Below are 13,355 nucleotides of genomic sequence, written 5' to 3' on the forward strand. Positions count from 1 at the left end.
GCATTTAAAAAAACAAATTCAAGAAAGTTGGCTGGAAACAGAAACGTTGAGGTTTCTCTTCATTCTTGAGAGTGATACTAATGGTCAGAGCACCAAACATTTTAAGTGGATAACAAACCAAGCCTAAAGGGAGGACAGGCAGAAACCAGGAATGCCAACTTAGTAATACTGACAATTTCTCTAACATTTTCAGCCCTTCATGCTGAGCCAACTATCACCATCGATCACAATGTTCAGTATAGGGAAATGTTAAGAAACAAAGAAAAAGCTGGAGAAATACAATCTAATAAAAACGCCCTTGGAATGTAAAGATTATATTCAATATTAAACTTCTGCTGGGCATCTCACTCTGTCGCCCAGCCTGGAGTACAGTGGTGCGCTCTTGGCTCACCGCAACCTTTGCCTCCCAGGTTCAAGCGATTCTCCTGCCTCAGCTTCCCGAGTAGCTGGGATTACAGGCGCCTGACACCACACCTGGCTAATTTTTGTATTTTTAGTAGAGACAGGGTTTCACCATGTTGGCCAGGCTGGTCTTGAACTCCTGACCTCAGGTGACTGCCTCAGCCTCCCAAAGTGCTGGGATTACAGGCATCAGCCATGGAGTCCAGCAATATTAAACTTCTGAATTGGAAAATGCTTGACATTTCCAACCATTTCCAGTATATTCTGAACCTTCCTACAGGGGGCTGCATGCTGAACTTGTTTTTAACAACTGGCTGTTGGGAGCCAGGTCTCTGTCTGATACATTTTTTTCTCCACTTACTTCGTTGTCTTGTGAATAAGCCAGGCTTCGTGTTGGCCATGCAGCTGCTCTAGATAGGCCAGCTCAATTCCTTTCTCCTCCTCCCTGGCCCTCTGGTACAGTCTCTTCAAACAAACCTAAAAGACAGTCCCCAAGCCCTGATGAGCTCTTTGCTGTTTTGGCTGCTACAATGCAGTCTTTGGGGGCTCTGAGGCCCACCCATAATGTCTATCTTGGGCATTACAAGCCATGCCTTTGCTTCTGCTGTCTTGTTTTCTTATGCAATCAGAGGATCTACACCATTCTTTTCCCATCTTCACCTTAAACCTGCTCTTCCTCTGAAGTATCCTAAGTTGGTTAATGGTGAACATCATCCATCCAGTCATCCAAGCCATGGACCTGGAATTTTCCTTGTTTTTCCTTCTCCCTACTATATCCGGGAAGTCACTCAATTCTCTTTCATCTCTCTAGATGGTTCTCTCCTTGCCTCTCCTCTCACCTCTGCCCTTGTTGGGTCCTCTTTACCTCTTACCTGGATTATGGCAAGAGCCTTCTGATTCTGCCTCCTGGAGGCAGGGAAGTATATGGACAGAGTACAGGCCTTAAGGTCAGAAAGTCCAGGAGTAAATTCCTGCCTTCATCGGGTACTAGCAGTGCAATCCTTGTGAACTTCTATTTCCTCATTATCTACCCATCCACAGGTCACTGAGGTAGGTCGTATTGAGCTCCTGGCAAAAGCCGTTCCCTCCTTCCAGTTTGTCCCCTTCACTCCACCCTTCTGTAGTACGGCAATATAATGACATGACTTTCCTTGCTGAAAATACTTCACAGGCTCTTTACCGCCTACAGCCATAGCCCCAGGGTTCAAAGCAGTATGTATGAATAGCATTACATTTATAAAATGTTAGGTAATTTGAAGTATCTCTTTCATGTCATACCAAACATTCACTCAGGAATAGAATGTAAAATTTGCACAGGTCAAAGATAAAACAAAGAGGAAAAACAAGTGAGGCTTGAGACTAACTCTCCTCCCCCGCTGCTTTGCAGAGTGTACATAATTCTATTCTGCATTCATCTGGTAGTGAAGTTTGATGCACACTGGCTCAGAAAATGACATCTTCTTTACCTGTCACACAAAGCTACCCCTCCCTACTTCTCAACTGCCTTAGCTCTTCCCCTGGACTCACTGCTTCAGCTAGATTTGACCTCTTTCCTGGGGAACAGGCCAGGCTCTTTCACACCTCAAAATTTTTGCTCCAAATGTTTGACTGAATTATCCTCAGTCCTCTCTCTGCTTGACAAACATTTCATTATTCAATATCATCTGTCCTGGAAGACTAGATGGATTAACCCACTGATTTAGGACTTCCCTCGTTTTTTTTTTTTTTTTTTTTTTTTTGAGACAGAGTCTCGCTCTGTTGCCAGGCTGGAGTGCAGTGGTGTGATCTCAGCTCACTGCAACCTCTGCCTCCCAGGTTCAAGTGATTCTCTTGCCTCAGCCTCTCAAGTAGCTGGGACTACAGGCGGGAGCGACCACGCCCAACTAATTTTTTCTATTTTTAGTAGAGATGCGGTTTCACCATGTCGGCCAGGATGGTCTCGATCTCTTGACATCGTGATCTGCCTGCCTCGGCTTCTCGAAGTGCTGGGATTACAGGCGTGAGCCACCGTGCCCGGCCAGGATTTCCCTCTTTCAATAACTTAAGAAATGAAAACTTAATTTCCAAATGTAGTACACAATAATCCCAAAGACTTGGGAGTCTTTGCTGTTTCTCTCTTATCTTACCTTTTCTCTAAGGAAATAAAATTATAGAAACAGATTTCATTAATGATCAAAAGGTATATGCACTTGCAATTATATACAGCCAGACTGCCTCCTTAGAGGTTAACCAATTTATATTCCCACTGGAAAGGTAGCTTTAGGATTTCTAAGCATAGCAAAGCTATCTAATTTTCCTTTCTGAGAAAAAAAATGTTGTCTGATTCGTGAAAATAAATTTTTTTAAAATGTGGCTTTATGTTTCCAAGTACACACACAAAGGCAGAACAATTCTTTTTAGGAAAGCTATTTATAATTATTCATCCACTGCTTGCAGACAAACATTGACACTAACATTGATCTATTAAAATAAGCTAACATATTTCTATTTACTATTAATTTCCTTAACAGAGCAAATGGATTTCCCTGAGAAGTCTAAGTCTTAACTGGTGGCAGTATTGAGGGGGGAAAAAAAAAGAAGTCGAAGTAAACTCCTACTATGAGCATTTGGCATAACTCTTGCTTTACTGATACGGTTATAACAAATTCTATTTTAAAAAATCCCGTGCAAACAGTGCTTTAGTCTGGCCCCTCTTCATCTCAGTCCTCATGAGGAAGACACACCTGAATGTGAACAGGAAAGACAGTGTAGCTACAAGTGGCAGGGGAGAGACCCTTTACTGGTCTTCTTAACCTGTCCCACCCAGGAAGAACTGCTGCTCTGATTGCTTGGAGTCAGAAACAGAAAATGGAAAGTGACTGCTGGTGGGTCTTTTCACTATGCCTTTCAAGCCCAAACCCAGGTGCCATTTGTCCCATGTACCTCCTGCATGCTGTCCCCATGCTGTGCCAGTCCCAGCTAGGGCCTGGCTTTTTGATGTACACTGATCAGCTGCACTCTCTTCTTGATTCCATGGGGCTGGGTAGGAACACTGAGGCCTAGCCATTTCTCTTTTGAGTTTTAAAATTGTTAGCTTGCTTGTTTTTTTAAAAAAATTTTTAGAGATGGGGTCTCCCTATGTTGACCATGCTGGTCTTGAGCTCCTGGCCTCAAGCAATCTTTCCATCTCAGCCTCCCAAAGTGCTGGGATTACAGGCGTGAGTGAGTCACCATGCCCGGCCTGACCTGCTTGCTTTTTTTAAAAACAAAATTTTATTTATTCATTTATTTGAGACAGGGTCTTGCTTTGTGGCCTAGGCTGAAATATAGTGGTGTAATCCTGACTCACTGCAGCCTCAATCTCCCAGGCTCAAGTGATATCCCACCTCAGCCTGCTGAGTAGCTGGGAATACAGACATACCACCATGTTTGGCTAATTTTTAAATTTTTTGTAGGGAGCAGGGGGCTCTCACTATGTTTCCCAGGTGGGTCTTAAACTCCTGGGCTCAAGCAGTCCTCCCACCTTGGTCTCCCAAAGTGCTGGCATTGCAGGCATGAGCCACTGCACCCACCTGGTCCAGTCTGGCCTGGCTTGCTTGCTTTTAAGAAGTTAGGGGGCCAGGTGCGGTGGCTCACGCCTGTAATTCCAGCACTTTGGGAGGCCGAGGTGGGCGGATCACGTCGGGAGATCGAGACCATCCTGGCTAACATGGTGAAACCCCGTCTCTACTAAAAATACAAAAAAAAAAATTAGCCGGGCGTGGTGGCGGGCGCCTGTAGTCCCAGCTACTCGGGAGGCTGAGGCAGGAGAATGGCGTGAACCCGGGAGGTGAAGCTTGCAGTGAGTGGAGATCGTGCCACTCCAGCCTGGGCAACAGAGCAAGACTCCATCTCAAAAAAAAAAAAAAAGAAGTTAGGGAAGAATAGGTAGAAAGGAGCAGAAGGACCTACGAAGTCCATTTGACATGCTCGAAACTCAGTATTTATGAGGGCTCTGAAGTGGAAGATTGGGCACTTGCACAGCTTTTTACATAGTGACATGTCAACTTCTATTCTGCTCTTCCCTTGGGCACAGTTACCTCTGAATTTCACAGAAGAGGTCAAGTGTGACTTCAGGGAAGAAACGTGGGCATTCCTGCATCTCTGGAACTAATGCCATCAAAACAGCATTAAAATCCCCATCTAATCTCAAAATGAATAAGCTATTTTTCTTTTCTGCCATTAAGTTGCAATAATCCTTCAACTCTTCTCATTCTACTCCAGCTGAAATATTTCAATTAGCCTCTCCAAAAGGGCGGATCTGCCCCCAAGTGACGACAATGATGATGATGATCATCATCATCATCCTCATCACCACCATTTGCTATGGTTTGAGTGTATCCCCCCAGAATTCATGTGTTGGAAATTTGGTCCTTGGTGTGGTAGTGCTGAGAGGTGGGGCCTTTAAGAGGTGATTAGGTTGTTAAGACAGATTAATGCCACTCTCTTGGGACTGGGTTAATTCTCGCAGGAGTGAGTTCTCACTCTCGTGGGATTGGACCAGTTGCCATGAGAGCAGGATGTTATAAAGCAAGGCTGCTCCTCCTGTCTTGCCCCTTTTGCACATGCCTGCTCCCTTCCACCTCATCATATGATGAGGCAGCAGGAGGTCCTCAATGGAAGTTAAGGCTGCCCAATTTGGACTTCCCAGTCTCCATAACTGTGAGCCAAAATAAGCCTCTTTATAAATTAACCAGTTTCAGGCATTCTGTTATAAGGTCATTCAGAGTGCACAAAGAAGAAAAGCAATTGAGACTTTCTTGTTCTCCTTGCTGGGTCCAACTTCCACTCCCCAGAAACAAGAGCCTCTTCAGCTGGCCCAAGTAGCCCCATTTTACTCCCAGGAATGAGTCAGCCCAGTTCCTCTCTCACTCCTCCCCAATGCCGGCTTCATGGCACTGAGCTGAATGTACTGAAGTTCTGTTCTCTTGGAAAAGGTTAAGCCAGCATTCTCACTTCTCCTAATGCTCAGCTCCTCCTGAGAACCTCCTGCTTCTTTCAGTCCAGCCATCCCAAGACTCCCATAGGAAACCTGTCACCTCTTCAAATTCGAACCAGGATCTTTACTCAATCCAACCTCACAGCACTCTCACTTCTCTTTGGCCCAGGCCACAAGCCTTCCTGGGGCTCAGGACTTCTCTCCCAACTTGAACTCTACACTTTGACACTTCAAACTGTCCTCTTTGAGAGGGGACTCCTCTCCCCACAATCGCTGACACTAATCTCTACCCCTAAAGTATAATCCCCTTGTTCTATTCCGGCTCTCAGGCAATGAAGACTATTGAAAGAAGTCACATAAACATGACCCACCTGGTCAACTTGCAATCAATGCATCTAACTTTAGTGCGGTTCTTTCCATGGAAGATTATTAGCCCTCTGGCCTCACTGAATCTTTAGTTCAGTTTTATTTTATTTTAGAAAGAAGTTCTCACTCTGTCACCTGGGCTGGAGTATAGTGGCACGATCACAGCTCACTGTAGCCTCGAGCTCCTGGACTTAGGTGATCCTTCTGTCTCACCTCCCCAGTAGCTAAAACCACAGGCACACATAACCACACTCGGCTAATTTTTAACCTTTTTTGTAGAGATGGAGTCACACTATATCGCCTAGGCTGGTCTTGAACTCCTGGCCTCAAGTGATCCTCCCACGCCAGCCTCCCAAAGTGCTGGGATTGTAGGCATGAGCCACCGCACCGGCCCACTTTCATTTTAAACTTTAACCCTTATTTATTTCTGTAGAATCTCTTATTCCCTCCTATGATCTAGCTTTTGCCTCAAAATGTCCAGAAACGCTCAACACAAAGATCCCCAATATCTGGTCCCAGTCACATTCAAGGGCCTTTTTTCCTGGTTGCCACCTTCTTAAGGCAAGACCCTTCTTTCCAGTCCTCTCCTCGTTGGCTGGTGTGAGGCTCTGTGACAGGAGCTCTCCCACTCATCCTCTGGTTCTGCTCAGTCTGTTCTCGGCTCCTCTCTGCCCACAAGTATCAGTTCCATCTCTAAAAAGCATAGCCTCTAGCTTGGAGACAGCTTTCCTTCCTTCTAACAGTATGTGGAATATCTGGCATTTGACTATATATTGGATGTATGTCTCAAAAGCTGAGAGCGGTACATCTCTTAAAAAAAAAAAAAACTCACCTTGACTCAGAATCCCACTCCAGAAGAGCCCTTAGAGATCATCTAGATTTAGCCAGTGGATTTTACAGGCAAGGATCTCTCCAGTGGAAAGGTCTCCAGGGGCTGTCCAAGGTCACTACCAGTCAGCAGAAGCCACAGCTCACTTCTGTCTCCAGAGACTCTGATGCTCCTGCCATGACATCATCCTACTGCATGTAGGATGGCACCAGCTAGAGAGTCACAGAATGGAACTACTATAGTCCATCCTGCCTTCCCAAGGGCATCACAGTTCAAAAAAGGGCTATAAATTAGGGCAGTATCATGATGAGGTGAGAAAATTCTCCTTCTCTTCCTCCTCATATCTTACTAAGGAAACCATTGAGACTACACACTCTGATGACCCAGTCAGAGTGAAGGAGGAGCTGAGGCAAGTGGCTACAGGTCAGAGCGTCCCACCTGCAAACCCTAAGCGTCATCATAAAGATGACACTCGATTTGCTCTGTTGTTGCTACATCAACAGCGATCCTTTTAAGCATAGTCAATGGCTTTAGCACTCTGCTACATGAAGCCAGTGGGGGACAGGGTGCTCAAAGCTGGGACAGGAGGGTGTCCCCCACTGCTCTCTGCGCTGCAGGTAATGTCTACGCTCTAATCTCTCCAACCAGAAAATCAGGGGCTTGGAGAATGTCACTTCTTAGGTTTCATATGGCCCTAAAGTCTAAGGCTTTAGGTTCAGTGTTACCTGGGGAGAAGCCTGGAGGTAGATGAAGCCATGTAATGTGATCCGGCTGGCAAACTCCCACAGGAGAAAAGAATGCCAGTCCTGATAGATATGCCACTCGATGTCACTGAGGGAACCATTTTCAAAAAGATTCTTTGCAAAGATATACCTGGTTGGAGTGGGATGGGAATGGGGAGGGCAGGAGAACGGGAAATGGAATGAAAGGCACGAGAGAGAGAGAGAAGCAGAAAAATCAATAACCAACTTGTTCCATGTCTGTTCAAACCACTTAACCTTTCTAGCTCCTCATCAATCCTTAAGAAATCTGAATTCTTAACCCATATCTCCCTCCCTGCTCAATACTAAGATGGGAAATAGGATCTAGACTTTGGAGGCTGAAATCACACCTTTCCAGATGGATTGCTTCACTGGAAGAAAAGAGACAGAAGATAGTATCATTGGTCCCTAACAATTTTCTGTGCTAGAAACCAGTCAGAACATACAGCAAATATATGTAAACTTGAACTTTTGAGATTTCCTTATTATTATTATAGCAAGGCCCAAAACAAATAAACAAGTGAATCCAGTATAAATCCACCCACTAAATTTCATACAAGGACTGAGGGCTTCTAAGTCTCCAGGCTACTGAGCCATCCTTTTGTTTAGTTGAGACATGCAGAAGAAATAGTATTTATGTGGTGTCCTCTATGGAGCAGAAAATGCATTTCCTACTAATTTCAGTATTACTAAGAAAGCAGACTCTCCTGCAAAGTGCATTACGAGCTCCTGCTTGCTTTGCTTCCTCTGCTGCTGAGTTTCTAGTTCAGATAAAAGAAAGCTAAAGCTAAAAATCAAACCAGCTTTGCCCCCTGCTTATTTCTACAACCAAAAGAGCATCTGGTAAACAGGAAATCAGAGCTAAACATAAACCATGGCTTCAGACAAACCAGGGGTCAATTCTGCTTTCAAACCTCAGGCATTTTAATACAAAACACAATTTGCATCCTAAGCAACGGACTCCAGTTTTCAAGGCAATGCTCAGCAACTGGCCACTTCGGAGAAAATAAAATTCAGAACCCTTGTGTATGATGGCTCAGGAAAGTACAGACTGCAAGGCTGTGAGTGTCACCATTAAGAGAATACCTTCCAGAATAACATTCCAGGGTCTGATACTGGCTGAAACATTCATTAGCTATGTAACCTCAGGCAAGTCGCCTAAATCCTCTCAGCTCGTTATGATGATGTCTTGTAATAATCCTCACAAAGTGCTTAGAAGAGTGACTGGCACATAGTCTTCTAGATATCTTAGTTATTATTATAACTGCTTTTTGTTAGGCTATGAAGAAGCTAACTTAGAAACTCCAAAAGTAAACTTTCCCAGTCTGGAATGGTTTAGCCATAGTCTAGTTGATGAGAACAAATAAAAGGGTAACATTTTAAACTCAAAATGTTTTTGATTTCTTCACAGATAACTAGAAGATGAAATTAAGATCCTATAAAGTGGCCACGCACTGTGGCTCACACCTGTAATCCCAGCACTTTTGGAGGCTGAGGCGGGCAGATCACCTGAGGCCAGGAGTTTGAGACCAGCCTGGCCAACGTGGTGAAACCCCGTCTCTACTAAAAACACAAAAATTAGCCAGGCATGATGGTGTGTCCCTGTAATCCCAGCTACTCAGGAGACTGAGATACAAGAATTGCTTGAACCCAGGAGGCGGAGGTTGCAGTGAGCCGAGATTAGACCACTGCACTGCAGCCTGGGTGACAGAGCGAGACTCTGTCTTAAAACAGAAAAGATCTTATAAAGAGAAATTAAAGATTTGCTAATAAGCCCTATGAAAGGGGTTCTTGGCTTTCTTGAGAAAGAGCACTTCCTTTATTTCTTCAAAGCTCGTGGTGGTGATGGGGTGAGGGGTAGAAGGGTGTGGTGCTGAGTGGGAGGGAAGTACTGCAGACTGAATGCAGGGGCTGCAGGACAGAACAGGGCATAAGGATCTAGGAGTCAGGGCCTCTGCTCTAAAACCATATGCTAATGTTTCCTTTAACTCAAACAGAAAAGACTAAGATTTCTTCCTCCCTATAATAAACTCTCCCAGATAACCTGTGTTCCTCCTTTGGAACAAATATCACAAATGTAAGCATGTGTTCAGTCCCTGTTAGGCAGGGACTGGGTCTGCCTTATTCACTGCTGCAGCCCCAGGGCCAGCCTTGGTGCTTCAACACAGGAGGCATCCAATAAATCTGCGCGAGTGAACAAAGTCTAAATTACCCTCGGGATTAGAACTTGTGATTAGTTTTCCTTTCTGTCTCAAAAATGCCCTCACTGAAGATAGCACCTGCAATGTTGTATGCCCATAGTGTAATCAATTCTTACCTCTTCCTTTACAAGCAAAGGTTAAGATCCATGCAGCTTCTTAATGCATTTCTAATTAACAAAGTGTTTCTACTTGTCTATTTTCCTCTGAGGGTCTCACACACCTACTTCATGAAGGGGCTAGAAATAAAGACTGACTATGTTTCCAAACAACCCATGTGGTTATATGTAATTCAACTTCTGAGTCTGAGAGGCATGGCTTGGGAGAGAAGAGAGGAAAACAGGCAGGTGGCATACCCAACAGCTGAAAAAGAAGTAAAACCTATAGCCCAGCCATTTGTAATTCACATATTTAGCTTTTATAAAAAGTAGGCTCTCTCGGGGTATGTAAACAAGGAACGGACAGCCTATAGGGTTTGTTTTACATACCTTACATGATTTTAGGGTAAAGTCAGAAAAATCACTTGTCATTTACAAATGTATCCTTATTTTTTTTTCTTCTAGGAGGCTTTCCGGAAGCACTAAGATATAGAACTAGTTTGTCTAATTTGGAATTAAAAGAGTAACCAACTGAGTGTCTTCAGCAGTGACAATGAAAATGTACCACTTCCCATTTTGATAATTCAAAGAGCCTTAAGAAAGATCGTTTTGCTTGAAAGCACCATTTCACACTGACACTGGTCATTCATAGGCTTCAGATAAGAAAAACTCCAGCAGTGTCCAGATCAAGCCATCCTGACTTTGTCTCTGGGCGGCTTAACCTCAAGTCACAGCCTGGTCTCTGCAGCAGAGCCAGGCATTCCGGAGCCTGCATGGCCTAGCTCTTCTGGAGCAGATGGGCTCACTTCCCAGGGTGCTGCTAGCTTGCATTCAAAGTGACTTCACATCTCACTCCCTCAGGTGGTCAGGATGATGCCCATCCCTGATCTGACTCAGGCACTGATGTCCACTAGACTCTGGCCAGCAAGAAGCCCTCTCACAGAAGAAGGGGTCAAAAAGGGCTAAATCTGAGACAGAAGCCAGTTTCTCAGATGTGCTATTTCTGCTTAAGCATCCTTTCTTGAAGAATAAAAAAAAAGGCTGAAAATATCTCTTATATCATTTTTAGGAACACAAATTTTAATTTCGTCTGCTTTTTTCTTAAAGGGGATAACCAACCACTGAATCAGTTGATTTCTTAGAATATACACTGCTACTTAAGTGCCTATTCTGTGCCTTTTAGCATGTGATGGTTACATTAGGTGGCTACCAGCTTGCTCCATGCCAGAAAATAAGGAAACATAAGGTAATCAGTAGCAATGTAAGAAATTCAAAGCATTCAGTTGATGAAAAACTCAATTTCCTTTCTTGACATAGATGACAATCTGGTAGAAGTACAATTCTAGACAAATCTGTATAGTGTTGTCTTTAAAAAAGAAGACAATTTTTCAAAGTATAATTATCAGTGACCATAGCAGTGCAGGATCTGTGCAAGATCAAACAGGCAGCACTGAGCATGGGGCTTGTGACTGGTGGAGGGCTTGGCATTTTACCTGTCACTGTACACAGACCTCTCAAAGATCTGTACTGGCTTCCTGGCCTGTAAGAGTTTCTCAGGGAAGGGCTCCAGCTGTACTTTCAGGCGGCTCAAAAAGGAAAATGTCTGGAATGTGTAGGACCATCGTGCTGGCTCCCGGTACATCATATCCAGCAAGTTTCCAAGACTTTGGGCAGTGCAGGCCTAGAGGGAGATGAAAAAAACAAGAAAATTTCCTAGAAAGCATATTTACTCCATGGGGTACACCCCTCCACACACACCCCTACCTCCCCAAACAGGTTTAATAATCAATGAAAGAAGGAATTACAAAAGTTTCCTTCCACCAAAAAGGTAGAATCACATCCCCAGCTTAGTCAAAATTTCATAATCAGGGATGAGATTTTCTTACCTATTAATAAACAAGACTCTCTAAAGGGAGATGACATGCCACTTCAATATAACAAAAGCAGAGGAAGAACCATATATAGAATTAACACGATCACTGATTGAGGGATTTGTGAAGTCTGTCTGGGGAGGAGTTAATAGTCGACAACCATCTAAAATTTAACTGAATCAAATCTTTCCACTATAACACTATGTTGCCTCTCTTTTGAGCTTCCATCTGTAGTTATTTGTTTATAAAATGTCAAGGCAAACCAGAAAGCAACTGCTTATTTGAAAATCCAACCAACCAACCACCAAATAGAATTCTATCTTTCATATAGGGAGTACAATTTGTTTGTTAAAACAAAACCCTACTTAATTCTAGAGACTTTATGAAACATAATTAAAACGTTTCACTTACTCGGCATGTGCAAGTGGGCACAAGTGTGGGATGTTCAGCAGCCCCGGATTCTTTTTTTTTTTTTTTGAGACAGAGTCTCATTCTGTCACCCAGGCTGGAGTGCAGTGGTGCGATCTCAGCTCACTGCAACCTCCCGGCTCCCGGCTCATTGCAACCTCCGCCCTCCTCCCCACCCCAGCCAAGTTCAAGTGATTCTCCTGCCTCAGCCTCCTGAGTGGCTGGGATCACAGGCGCCCGCCACCACAAGCTAATTTTTGTATTTTTAGTAGAGACGGGGTTTCACCATGTTGGCCAGGCTGGTCTCGAACTCCTGCCCTCCCAAAGTGCTGGAATTACACGCGTGAGCCACCACGCCCAGCCCCAGATTCTTTTCTGGATCTGCCATTGACTCAACAACGCAAAAGTGAATTTTGTACAAAAGCAATTTGGATCTGTATTTTTCTTTCAATCGCCATTAACTGAAGGCCTGTGTGGATGAGGCGCTACATGGGCAGGGTGCCATAAGGGTACAGAAAAAGGAATTAACATTTACTTCAACCTTTACTGTGGTATGTTACCTCATTTAATCTTCAAAACAGCTTCATGAGGTAGGTACTGTTGTAATGCCCATTTTCCAGAGGGGAAAATCCACTCAGAGGTTAACTTCCTTGTGCAAGGTTTCATGGCGAGTAAATGTTGAAGGGACTCAAACCTGGCTTCCTCTAACCTCATCATTCCAACACCCTCCATCTAAAGGTGAACAAGACAGTTCCTGAACTCAAAGAGCTCACAATGCAAAAAGGAAGAGGGTGAAGAGGATGTACAAAGCTGGAATGTCAGGCAGAACATGTGATGAACGGATGATTACTGATGGTGGAAGGAATCTCAGGGAGTTTCTGAAAGAGAGTGGCATTAAGCTGGGAAGTAATTGATGAGTAGAATTCTCACAGATGGAAATGGAGATTTAAGAAGACTGTACTTCAGGTAGAGACAACAGGACAGAAGGAGAAAAAAGATTAAACAACAGTAAGATGTCCAATTTGGCTAAATAGCACTATTAGATTCCAAAGAAGGGTCTTAGCCCTTTGAAAGGCTTCAGCAGGAACAACACATATAGAGCAGAGTGGACCAGAAAAACATTGAACTCAGAAGTGTTTTCGGGATTTCCCTTCTTCTGACCCCCCAAGCCCACACATACCAGCCTCACACATGGCCCCTGACTAACAGCTGGAGGTAGAAGTAGAAGGACAAATGTGAGTCTCCTATAGTCTCTGTGGTGTCACTAGAGATGGTAGGGAGCAGCCCTGGGCCTGTAGCACAATTCACACACTGTATGTGGAATGGAGTGCTGTGCTGGCAGATGCAGTAGGTTTACTGGTGGGTTCTATTGTACGAGTGGGCTTTGGGCTATCAAAGAGAGACTCTTCTGGAACCAAAAATGTAAAAGAAGCCAACACAATTTCTGAAAGAACCCATCTCAGCT

The 13,355-nt window shown here is 44.1% G+C and overlaps 1 protein-coding gene across 9 annotated transcripts in view; it reads right to left on the minus strand.

Moving 5' to 3' along the window:
* DGUOK (deoxyguanosine kinase) overlaps window positions 1-13,355 on the minus strand; it is a 32,123-nt gene that overhangs the window by 949 nt on the left and 17,819 nt on the right. For 6 of the 9 annotated variants that reach the window (XM_054475563.1, XM_054475567.1, XM_054475569.2 and 3 more), the window contains 3 exons: window positions 11,105-11,292; window positions 7,280-7,427; window positions 764-879 (listed from right to left, as the gene is read on the minus strand). In XM_054475563.1, coding sequence (XP_054331538.1) covers window positions 764-879; window positions 7,280-7,427; window positions 11,105-11,292 — 452 coding nt within the window. The remainder of the gene's footprint in view (window positions 1-763; window positions 880-7,279; window positions 7,428-11,104; window positions 11,293-13,355) is intronic. The other 3 variants (XM_054475564.2, XM_054475566.2, XM_054475565.2) reach the window with 3 other exon arrangements.

This window comes from Pongo pygmaeus, chromosome 12 (assembly GCF_028885625.2).
Source record: "Pongo pygmaeus isolate AG05252 chromosome 12, NHGRI_mPonPyg2-v2.0_pri, whole genome shotgun sequence".
NCBI classification, from domain to species: domain Eukaryota; kingdom Metazoa; phylum Chordata; class Mammalia; order Primates; family Hominidae; genus Pongo; species Pongo pygmaeus.